This window comes from Schistocerca nitens, chromosome 6 (genome assembly GCF_023898315.1).
Source record: "Schistocerca nitens isolate TAMUIC-IGC-003100 chromosome 6, iqSchNite1.1, whole genome shotgun sequence".
NCBI classification, from domain to species: Eukaryota; Metazoa; Arthropoda; class Insecta; order Orthoptera; family Acrididae; genus Schistocerca; species Schistocerca nitens.
Genome location: NC_064619.1, coordinates 490,412,164 through 490,424,687, shown reverse-complemented (window position 1 = coordinate 490,424,687; position 12,524 = coordinate 490,412,164). Strand labels below are relative to the sequence as shown.

At 40.5% G+C, this 12,524-nt stretch overlaps 1 protein-coding gene across 3 annotated transcripts in view; it reads left to right on the top strand.

The window, feature by feature from the left end:
- Nucleotides 1–12,524, top strand: part of LOC126263156 (uncharacterized) — a 163,080-nt gene that overhangs the window by 57,997 nt on the left and 92,559 nt on the right. For all 3 annotated transcript variants that reach the window (XM_049960192.1, XM_049960191.1, XM_049960190.1), the window contains exon 3: nucleotides 3,166–3,369. In XM_049960192.1, the coding sequence (XP_049816149.1) occupies nucleotides 3,166–3,369 (204 nt within the window). The remainder of the gene's footprint in view (nucleotides 1–3,165; nucleotides 3,370–12,524) is intronic.

Genomic DNA, 12,524 nt, shown 5'->3' with positions numbered 1-12,524 from the left:
CGGTCCCTCAGTGTCGTACATGTCCTCAGTGGTACTTCCTGGGGAGCAGAGCGAACCACCCTCCTCTGTAAGTACCAGTCACTTGTCCATTCGAAAGTAGTCTATGGGTCGTTTCGTTTATGCATCTGCATGTCTGACCCTCTTACACTGTCTCAAAACTCCTCACCACCGTGGCATCCATTTGGCCACTGACGCCTTTTACACTACCCTGGTTGAGAGTTTATATGCAGAAGCTGCCAAACTACTGCTGTCCTCTCGCCGTGACTTTCTCCTCAGCAGATATGTGTGGCCATCCATCCTGTACCAGGGGGCGCATCTCTCTTCTCTGTTACCTCCTGGAGTTTGCTTTCGGCTCTTGCTCCAGCAGCTTAACTTCACTCTATCTGTCACTTTCCCAATGGGTGTGAAGCTTTCACCACCTTGGCTTCATGCGGCGGTCTGTGTTCACCTTGGCCTTCATTTACTTCCTAAAGACACTATTCCAGCATTGCTGTGTCGCTGTAAGTTTCATGACCTTCACACGGAACTTTGCAATAGTACCTTTGTGTACACTGATGGCTCTCAGACTGACCGTGGTGTTGGGTGTGCCTTCATCATCGGCACTAACATTTTTTGGTATCAGCTTCTGGAACACTGCTCAGTATTTACAGCCGAGTTCTTTGCCCAGTATCAGGATGTGCAGTCCATGTGGCGACACAGTTTGTGCAATTGTGTCATCTGCTCTGATTTGCTCAGTGCCCTTCAGAGCTTCAGTGTGCTGTACACCAAATCCCTTAGTGCAATGGCTACAGAAAGCTGTCACTTGCTCACTCTTGTTGGAGCCACTGTGATATTTATGTGGGTTCTTGGTCATGTCGGTATGCCAGGAAACAAGGCTGCCGACGCTGCTGCCAAGGCTGCAGTCCTCGTACCTCAGCCCACTAGATCTTATATTCCCTCCAATGATATCTGTGTTGCCATCTGCCAGGAGGTGGTGTCACTTTGGCATCACAACTGCTCCTCCATTCATGGGAATAAGCTCCAAGTTATTAAGCCTCTCCAGTGGCTTGGATGTTCTCCCCATGGCCTCTTGCTGTGAGATCATTTTAGCTAGGGTGTGTATCAGACACTAACTTTTTTCCCCATCACCATTTCTTAAGTCATGCTGCCCCACCACTTTGTGCTCTTTACGTTCAACCTTTGATGGTCTGCCATTTCCTGATGGAATGCCCTTTTTTTAACCACTTACTTTCTCATCTGTGTGTGCCATCTGAGTTATCGGATGTTTAAGTGAATGATGCGTGGGCTGTTGACCACATTTTACTTTTAATCCACCGCGGCAGTATGGCGAATGCTATTTAATTTTTATTTCAGAACCTCCATTTCTCTGCGTCCCTGTTTTTAGCTGTCTTCTCTTCTGTTGATTGGGATTAACGTGTAGTTGTTTCTAACTTCTCATTGTCTTCATGTTCCACAGTTCTGATATGAGTGCATATGATCCTAGTTGTTTTTGCACCCTGAAACAAAACAAAACAAACCCTATGGCCCAAGTAGAAGAATCTGCAGCCTACACAGTCGCAGAACCGCTTGAACCTCTGTTTCAGACCCTCCACTTGGCTCTGTACTAGAGGTCTGCAGTCGATCCCATCAACTATGCTGCAAATGGTGAACTTTGCTTTCATCTTGCAAGGAAGACTGGCAACCTTTACCTCTCCTGACAGCCACTTGAACCAGAGAGAATCTCTTACAGTCTGAAGTGGCACACATCATTGGTACCAACATGAGCCACCACCTGCAGTTGGCTACACCCTGTGCTCTTCATGGCATCCGGAAGGATCTGATCCACGTCTGAAATGACTCCATCCAATATGAACACAGAGTGCACATTGGCTTCCTTCCCATCCTTGGGAGCCATGTCCCTAAGGAGACCCATAAAACGTCTAAGATTGGAGCTCCCAGCTACCATTAATCTCACCCTCCGTGCCCCGAGCTCACCTGACTAATAGAGAATATAAAACAAAACTTTGACTTACACGAATAAGTCGCTGCCAGTTTTGCCATTCAGGAATGCCTCATAGTTTCATTCTTTCGTACTTTTCCAGTCTAAGCATTGTACTATTTCCACATTTCCTTTAAATCAGAGTTATTGTTCTGTCTCAACTTCTTAGTCCATTGTTAAACAGTTCTGCCACACTCATTATGCAAGAGCTGCTAGTTTAGTAGGGTATGAACAAAAAGCAAGAAAAAGATATGAGAGGAAGCTGCAGTTGGGCTCAAGGTATACCCGTATATCTCAGCCATTGGAGTATTTCCTAAAAGTTGAAGAGTCAAGTTTGAATTGAAATTTGGAAATCATGGCAGAAAGTGAACAACCTCTGTACAGCTTAGAGCGACATGTCTCATTATGATGGATAGTGTGCTGGATTGATTCAACTGGGTTCCATGCATTTACTAAATGTCTATAACTATGGGGGAACAATATTATGTGCATTATTTTTTAAGGGGCGGCACTCAGGGGGAGAGAAGGGAGAAATCTTGGATCCTGGCAGTAAATCACAGACCTATAGTTCTAAGTAGAGGTGTAAGCAGTCAAGAGTTATGTTCTGTTTTGATTTCTTTGATTCATTGTTTTTACTCATTTTCAGTATTCTTGTCTGTTCATCTCAATTTTTCTCCAGTTTTTTCTCTGTTTTGTTTGCTTCTGCTCTCTGGTCTATTTTTTTTCTGTTATACCAGGCTCCACTTTTCAGTCATGAGGTTTTACTGTACCATTGATTGTAGCCAACCTGCTGAGTAATTTCTGCTCATTATTAATATATTTTATTATTTGCCTATATTTTTCTTCGTGTATTCTTTTATGCTTATTTTGGTCTGGTCCACCTCTCCCTGTCCAACATAACCCAATCCCCCCTTCCTCCCTCTCCCCCTCCCCCTCCCTCTGTGTGTGTGTGTGTGTGTGTGTGTGTGTGTGTGTGTGTGTGTGTGTTCAAGTAAGCACTAATCTCCTACAACCAAAGTTATGAGATCATTATAGACCATCGGTCACTCAATAGAGGTAACTATGTCCTTATTTGCAACATTCTGCAGGAAGATTTGTGTAATTTTTCTATGAATTTATTGTCTAATAGTTTGGTTTGTTCTTGTTCACACTTGTGATTTCTCTCATTCCTCTTTCTTAAAAAACAGGAGCTAATTTACTTACGTTATCTGCTGCAAGTGGCAATAAGTCAGTTTTTAAAATGATACTTGGAGAAATGAAGAACATGTCAGCTGAAAATACGGTGGATCTATCTTGTGGTTTGCGGGTTGCTGCACTGTTTGGCCACACAGATATTGTCCAGTTCATACTGAATGCTAAATGCGACCCCAATGCAAAAGATCCTGTGTCTGGTAAGTCTATGTTTCTTCGTATTTTCATTGCATTACTGTTTGAAACTGCGAGAGATGTATTTTAATTTACTTTCTCACATGGAACATGAAATATAGTGATAGCTGTTTCTGAAGAAAATGAGTTGGTAACATATCTAAACAGCAATGAAAAAGAACTGTAGAAGAATTGTAGAAATAGTAACATTGCTGTATCTTCCATCCTCCTGTATCCCACAAACAAAAACTGCATTCAGTAGTTGGAAGAAAGCACAGGTAACACTCATCTGTAAGAAGGTAGCAGAAGTGTCCAATATCATTGACATATATTTTTGTAGGATCTTAGAACATATTCTCAGCACATACACAATGAGATATCTTGAACAGAACGACCACCTCCAAGTCAACCTCCATGGATTTGTAAACATCAGTCACGCAGAACCCAACTCGCACTTTTCTTACATAATATTTTCCTGAAAGCTGTGGAGCAAGACAGTCAGGTAGATGAAATATTTCAGGATTTCTGACAAGCATTTGAGTAATTACCTTATAAATTCTTATTAACAAAAGTTTGATCATATTGGGTTGTTGTTGTTGTTGTTGTTGTTGTTGCAGTTGCAGTTACAGTGGTGGCAGTGGCCTTGAGTCCGAAGGATGGTTTGATGCTTATCCTGTGCAACTGTCATCATCTCTCAATAAATATTGCAGTCTGTATCCATTTGGACCTGCTTACTGTCTCCATCTCCTGATCTCCCTATACATTTTTTACCCTCCATACTTCCCTCCAATACTAAATTGAAGTTTCCTTGGTGCCTCAAAATGTTTTCTGTCAACCGATCCCTTCTTTTAGTCAAGTTGTGCCACAAATTTCTTTTCTCCCCATTTCTATTCAATACTTCCTCATTAGTAACATGATCCGTCCATCCAAACTTCAGCATTCGTCTGTAGCACTGCATTTCAAAAGCTTATATTCTCTTCTTGTCTAAACTGTTTATCATCCGTGTTTCACTTCTGTACATGGGTAGACTCCAAATACTCCCTTTCAGAAAAGGCTTCCTAATACTTAAGTATTATTTGATATTAAAAAATTTCTCTTCTTCAGAGATGCTTTTCTTGCCATTATCAGTTTATATTTTATATCCTCTCAGTTATTTTGCTGCCCTAATAGCAAAACTCATCTATTACTTTAAGTTCTCGTTTCCTAATGTAATTTCCTCACCATCGCCTGATTTAATTCAACAACACTCCATTATCCTTGTTTTTCTTTTGCTGATGTTCATCTTATATCATCCTTTCAAGACACTATCTGTTCCGTTCAACTGCTCTTCCAAATCCCTTGCTGTCTCCGACATAAGAACAATGCAATCGGCAAACCTCAAGTCTTTTATTTCTTCTCCCTGGACTTTAATTCCTACTCCAAATTTTTCTTTTGCTTCCTTTACTGCTTGCTCAGTATACAGATTGAACATCAGGGATAGGCTACAACCCTGTCTCTCTATTCTCAACCACTTCTTCCCTTTCATGCCCCTTGACTTTTATAACTGTCGTCTGGTTTCTGCACAAGTTGTAAATAGCTTTTGCTCCCTGTACTTTCCCCTGCTGCCTTCAGAATTTCAAAGAGAGTATTCCAGACAACATTGTCAAAAGCTCTCCCTAAGTCTACAAATGATATAGATGTAGGTTTGCCTTACCTTATCTATCTTCTAAGGTAAGTCACAGGGTCAGTACTCTGACTCACGTGTTCCTACATTTCTTTGCAGTCGAAACTGATCTTCCATTAGGTCAGCTTCTACCAGCTTTTCCCTTCTCTTATAAAGAATTTGTGTCAGTACTTTGCCACCATGGCTTATTAAACTTTTAGTTTGGTAATTTTCTCATTATCTGCAATTTATTTCTTTGGAACTGGAATTGTTACATTCTTCTTGATGTCGAGGGTATTTCGCCTGTCTCAGATGGTAGAGTTTTGTTATGGTTGGCTCTCCAAAGGCTGTCAGTAGTTATTACGGAATGTCATCTTCTCCTGGGGCGTTGTTTTAGCTTAGGCCTTTCAGTGCTCTGTCAAATTTTTCTCGCAGTATCATATCTCCCATTTCATCTTTGTTCTCTTCCATTTCTGTATTATTGTTTTCGAGTTTATCTCCCTTGTATAGACCCTTTATATACTCCATCCATCTTTCCCTTCTTTGCTTGGGACTGGTTCTCCATCTGCTCTCTTGATATTCATACAGCTTCTTCTGTCTTCTCCAAGAGGTTCTTTAATTTTGCTGTAGGCAGTATCTATATTTGGCTTATGAAATTCGCTTCTGAATTCTTACATTTGTCCTCTAGCAAATCCTGTCTACCTGTTTTCTGTCAATCTCATTTTTTAGACATTTGTATTCCCTTTCATCTGCTTCATTTACTGCATTTTTATATTTTCTCCCTTCATCAACTGTATTCAACATCTCTTGTGTTGAAACTTCCTGGCAGATTAAAACTGTGTGCCCGACCGAGACTCGAACTCGGGACCTCTGCCTTTCGCGGGCAAGTGCTCTACCATCTGACCTACCAAAGCACGACTCACGCCCGGTCCTCACAGCTTTACTTCTGCCAGTATCTCGTCTCCTACCTTCCAAACTTTACAGAAGCTCTCCTGGGAACCATGCAGAACTAGCACTCCTGAAAGAAAGGATATTGTGGAGACATGGCTTAGCCACAGCCTGGGGGATGTTTCCAGAATGAGGTTTTCACTCTGCAGCGGAGTGTGCGCTGATATGAAACTTCCTGGCAGATTAAAACTGTGTGCCCGACCGAGACTCGAACTCGGTACCTTTGCCTTTCGCGGGCAAGTGCTCTACCATCTGAGCTACCGAAGCACGACTCACGCCCAGTCCTCACAGCTTTACTTCTGCCAGTATCTCGTCTCCTACCTTCCAAACTTGCCCGCAAAAGGCAAAGGTCCTGAGTTCGAGTCTTGGTTGGGCACACAGTTTTAATCTGCCAGGAAGTTTCATATCAGCGCACACTCCGCTGCAGAGTGAAAATCTCATTCTGGAAACATCCCCCAGGCTGTGGCTAAGCCATGTCTCCACAATATCCTTTGTTTCAGGAGTGCTAGTTCTGCATGGTTCGCAGGAGAGCTTCTGTAAAGTTTGGAAGGTAGGAGACGAGATACTGGCAGAAGTAAAGCTGTGAGGACCGGGCGTGAGTCGTGCTTCGGTAGCTCAGATGGTAGAGCACTTGCCCGCGAAAGGCAAAGGTCCCGAGTTCGAGTCTCGGTCGGGCACACAGTTTTAATCTGCCAGGAAGTTTCACATCAGCGCACACTCCGCTGCAGAGTGAAAATCTCATTCTGGATCTCTTGTGTTATTCGAGGATTTATACTAGCCTTGTCTTTTTACCTATTTGATCTTCTGCTGCCTTCACTGTTTCACCTCAAGCTACCCATTGGTCTTCTACTATATTGCTTTCCACTGTCCTAGTCAACAGTTGAGTAACACACCCTCTAAAATTCTCAAAGACCTCTGGTACTTTCAATTTATTCAGGTTCCAACCTCTTAATGTCCTACCTTTTTGCTATTTCTTCCATTTTAATGTACAGTTCATAACTAATAAATTATGATCAGAGTCCACTTCTGCCCCTGGAAATGTGTTACAGTTTAAAATCTGCTTCCAAAATCTGTCTTACTATTATATAATCAGCCTGAAATCTTCTGGTGTCTCTACATCTCTTCCACATACACAACATTCTTTCATGATTCTTAAACCAAGCATTAGTGATGATTAAATTGTGCTCTGTGCAAAATTCTACCAGTTGGCTTCCTCTTTCATTCCTTTCCTCCAGACTATATTTCCTTCTCTTTCTTTTGCTACTATCAAATTCCAGTCCCCCATCACAATTAAATTTTCATCTCCCTTAACCGTCTGAATAATTTCTTTTATCTTGTCATACATTTCTTCAGTCTCTTCATCTGCGGAGTTAATTGCCACATAAACTTGTACTAGTGTGGCAGGTGTTGGCTTTGTGTCTGTCTTCGCTACAGTATGTTCACTATGCTGTTCATAGTAGCTTATTCAAATTCCTATTTTCTTATTCATTATTAAACCTAATCCTTCATTACCTCCATTTGATTTTGTATTTATAACCCCATATTCACTGACCAGAAGTCCTGTTCCTCCTGCCACTGAACTTCACTAATTTCCACTGTATCTAACTTCAGCATATCCATTCCCCTTGTTAAATTTTCTGTCCTGCCTGGGCTATTAAGGGATCTAATGTTCCCTGCTCCAATCCATTGAATGCCGCTTTTGTTTCTCCTGATGACTACATCCCCCTGAGTAGGCCCAGATCAATCAATCATCCAGACTGTTGCTCCTACAACTACTGAAAACATTTCTGCCTCTCTTCAGGAACCACGTTTGTCTGGCCTCTCCACATATACTTCTCTATTGTGATTGTACCTACATTGTGAGTATCTGGATCATTGAGGCACACAGCCACACTGCCTCAGTAAGGCCCATGGTTCATGGCAGATCATAATGGGTATCAAACAAAATTTGTGACTGGGTTGAGGTTTCTTGTTAGGGAACAGCACAACATGTTGTGAATGGAGAGTCATGCACAGATGTCGAAGTAACTTCAGCTGTAGGCCAAGAAAGTGTTGAAATTCTTGCTGTTAATGTTGTATGTTAATATCCAGGCAAACAGTATTAATAGTGAAACCAGATTTTTGCAAATGATGTAGTTATCTATCATGGCCAAAGGCAGCAAAAATGTCCAGTCAGATACTCACAAGATTTTTAAAGTGGTGTAAAGATTGGCAACTTGGTTAAATGTTCAGAAATGCAAAATTGTGCACTTCACAAAATGCAAAAACATAGTATTCTATGACTACAGCAACAGTTTAATCGATGAACTCATATAAGTACCTTTATATAACAGTTTGTGGTGACATGAAATGGAATGCTTGATTAGGCTCCATCATAAGTAAACCAGGTAGTAGACATTGGCTTGTAGCTGGGATGCTACAAAAATGCAATCAGTTTTCAAAGAAGACCCATCCTATAATATTGCTTAAAAGTGAGAGACCCATACTAAATAGTAATAACAAGGGATATTGTACGTATACAAACAAGATCAGCATGTATCGTCACAGTTTTGTTTTAACCATTGGGGAGAGTCATGGAAATGCTGGAAAAATGAAACTGGTGTATGCTTGAAGATAGACAAGCCATAAAAGCCTACTTAGAAAGTTTCAAGAATCAGCATTAAGTGAGGAAAATATGGACATAGTAGAACTCCATATACCTCATCCACAACAAATGCAAAGACAGAGGCTTTCAAGTAGTCTTCTTCTCCACACTCCACATGCAAATGTAATGGGCAGGAACACTACTATGTTACACAATGGGAAGTTCCCTTTACCATGTGCACTTCACTATGGTTTGCAAAGTGTGGATTTAGGAGTGATATAGAGTCCAGTGAGGATATATAATTAAAAAAAAGTATAATTAAAAAATCTAGAGTACATTGAATCCTACAATAGAATAGGGGAAGTAAATGAGACTCATCAGTGGTTTTGTAGGATTTGTAGTAGAGATAGGAAGATACTAGAACAGGAGGGGAAAATTGCCGCCCTTCAGGCTGAGTTAGACAAGGCCAGGGGAGATCTTGACAGGTTAAGGAGGGAGAAGGGTAAAGAGAGGTGGGAAGTGGCAACAGGCAACAGGAGGAACAGGCCTAGAACTTTGTCTGACAGCTTTATGGTGAATGTGGAAAATAGATTTGACCTGTTGCTTCAGTTAGAAGCTGGTGAGCCTCAAGCAGTTGCAGGTGTAGACAGGGCACAACAAACTTTCAGCAGCAAATTGAAAAGTAAGAATGTAGGGAAATCAGTAAAGAGAAAGAAAGTGTTGTTGTTAGGTAGTTCCCATGGAAGAGGTGTTGGCCAACTTTTGCAGGATGAACTAGGATCAGAATACCAGGTCACCAATCTTTTTAAACCTAGTGCTGGTCTGGAGCAGGTGACAGAGGATTTAGGATCACTTTGCAAAGATTTCACTAAGGAAGACACCGTGGTTATAGTGGGTGGGGCAGGTAACAGTATTGACAGAGATCCTGGGTACAGTATAGAGTGTGACCTGGCGAAGATTGCGTCAGCATCGAAGCATACTAGTGTTGAGTTTGTATCTGTTCTTGGGCGCCATGACCGACCTCATTTGAACTCTTCTGTCAAGAGAGTTAATTTGGAGCTGGAACGGCTGCTCATGTCGGGTGCGGGGTCACACATTGGTGTGGTTCCTGTTGATTCTCTCAGTAGGTGGGATTATACTAGGCATGGCCTTCACCTCAACAGGAAGGGGAAGGGTAAATTGGCTGGGGAAATAGCAGGAAAGTTAAAGGGGGGAGGCACTATCATGAGTGGTAAAATACCAGTGGTTATAGGATTCAGAAAAGACCCTTTTTTAGGGTAGGGAGGACAGAAAGAAAGCAAATTTTAAGAGAGGTTAGAACTGAGACAAATCTTCAGTTTGAGAAAGAAATCAAAAAACATAATTCCAGCTTATTACATCAGCATAAACAGCCATTGGTTAAGAATTTTCAACTGTCAGCAGATATTTTAACTCCACCCAGTCTTAACTCAGTCAATGAGAAATGTCAGCTATCTTTATTGCATCAAAATATTCGAGGACTGAGAAATAAAATTAATGAATTAACTATCTGCATAGATGAATTAGAGTCTTCAAACCCAGCTGACATAATCTGCCTCTCTGAACATCATGTGACCACTGGCATAGAACTTTTAAGTGTTACAGGGTTTAGGTTAGCATCTCACTTTTGTAGTGTGGCGGCGTGTGTAGATATCCGCGATTTTACTCCAAAAACAAGTTACAGTGAAGCCGTTAAAAATTCGTGTGTAAGGTGCAAAAGTGAATTATTAAAGTATAATGAGCGTATTGCTAGTTTACAATGTGTAATCAGCAGTCTAAGAATAGAAATCGACAGCCTGAAGTCCGAAAATATGGAACTGAAGTCGAAGCGAAACATGGATCCATTGCTTCAAGACAGACAGAAGGACAAAAACTTTCGCCAGAACATGGCTACATCGGTGCAAAATGACGCTGACAAATCATCAGAATGGAAGGTAGTACACAACAAGCGTCAAACAATCGGCACTAAAACTTCGTCTACAGCAAATGTTTCGAGGTTCGAGAATGTAAACAATTTTGATGTACTTTGTTCTAGTAATAGTCTCACTGAAAGTGAAAACAATCGTAAGAAGAGTGTACCGATAAACTATCGGAAAAAGGTTAGGTTTGAACTTCCAACGCCACAACGTTCAGTTAACAGCAATGAAAGTGGCAGTGGTGTGATCCAGTCTGCTGTGAGTGAAACATCAACAAATCGTTTTCACATTTTCACTGATAGTCATGGTAGAGGCATGGCTGATATAGTGAAAAGCAGTTTTAATGCTGTCGATGTTTGTGGAATTGTGAAGCCAGGTGCTAAACTTCAAGAAGTTGTAGCGGGGTGTGATCCTGAAAAAGTAAAAAACGAGTGTGTGATCTTAATAGGTGGCTCAAACAACGTTGCCTGCAACGAAGGGAATGATGCCATACAGTCGCTCAGGAAGAAAATATCGGCGCTTCATCAGTCTAAGGTAATTGTTGTGAACATTCCACAGAGACATGACTTAATTCCACAGTCCTGTGTAAATGAGGCTATCTCACAAACGAACTCTAAGTTAGCAAAGTTGTGTAAGCATTTTAAAAATACTTGTGTTGTAGATGTAAGCAGTTTTGGACGAGAATTATTTACAAGACACGGTATGCACCTGAACAGATCAGGAAAAAAAGCATTAGGTACCCTCTTAAAAACAAAAATATTGGAAGAAGTCCACAAATGTACCCCAAAGTTGGAACCAATCGCACTTGAATGGCTCCAACCTTCAAGTCAGACTCGGTTTCAAACTCAAATGTTTCAGGAAATTGTTAGTAATGAACGTACTGTGTCTGTAGCTACAGATAATTTTTTAGGCAAAAGTTTAGATCTGTCTCTAATTCCAAAGAAATGACGATTTTTCACCAAAATGTGGGAGGACTTGGTAATAAAGTAAATGACATTACTGTTCTGTTAGAGGAACCACAAGGAATAAAAGATACTGATGTATTATGTTTTAGTGAACATCATGTGAAAGATATTGAAAGGTTACAGCTAAGTGGTTACTGTCAGGCAGCGCATTACTCTAGAACCATCATGGAAAAAGGTGGAGTGGTAATTTATGTAAAAAACAACATATCTTACAATGCATTAGATTTAAAGAGCCATTGTATAGAGCAACAAATTGAAGTATGTGGTGTTGAGATTACTGTAAATGACTTCACGGCTGTAGTGTTAGCACTGTATAGATCTCCCTCAGGGAATTTGAATATATTTCTTAAGCACTTAGATTCTTTATTATCCATACTGTACTCAAAGTCCAAGAACTTGATAATTACTGGTGACTTTAATGTTGATTTCCTAAATGAGAGCAATAGTAAAGCTGATTTAGTACATTTAATGGAGTCTTATAATCTGATGGCAATAGTAGATTTCCCAACTAGGGTTACTATTAACAGTAAAAGTCTGATAGATAATATATTTATAGATAAGTCTAAATGCAATGAGATCACTGTACATCCAATCCTTGGCCTTTCTGATCATGGTGGTCAATTGCTTAGGCTCAATTACATCAGTGTGTGCAACAGTTCCGAGCATTCTTGGAAATCTTTTAGGGTAATAAATGAACAGGGCCTTAAAAAATTCAATGATAGCCTAAAAGAGATAGACTGGAGCCAAGTTTATAGGGAAACAGATGTAAACAAAAAGTACAATTCATTTTTAAATGAATTCATGTCTGTATTTGAGTCCATCTTTCCAAAAAAACTAGTTAGAAATAGTCATATAGGCAATGCCAAGAAGTCTTGGATCACTACAGGGATAATAACATCTTGTAGAACAAAGAGGATGTTATACAGTTCTCTCAGGACTTTTAATGATCCAAAGAAACGAAAACACTACAAACTTTACTGTAGCATTCTCAAGAAGGTTATAAATAAATCTAAAAGTATGTGCATAAAATCAGAAATTGAAAGCTCAGAAAATAAAATTAAAACTCTATGGAATGTAATAAAGAGGGAATCTGGCAGGACAACAGGGA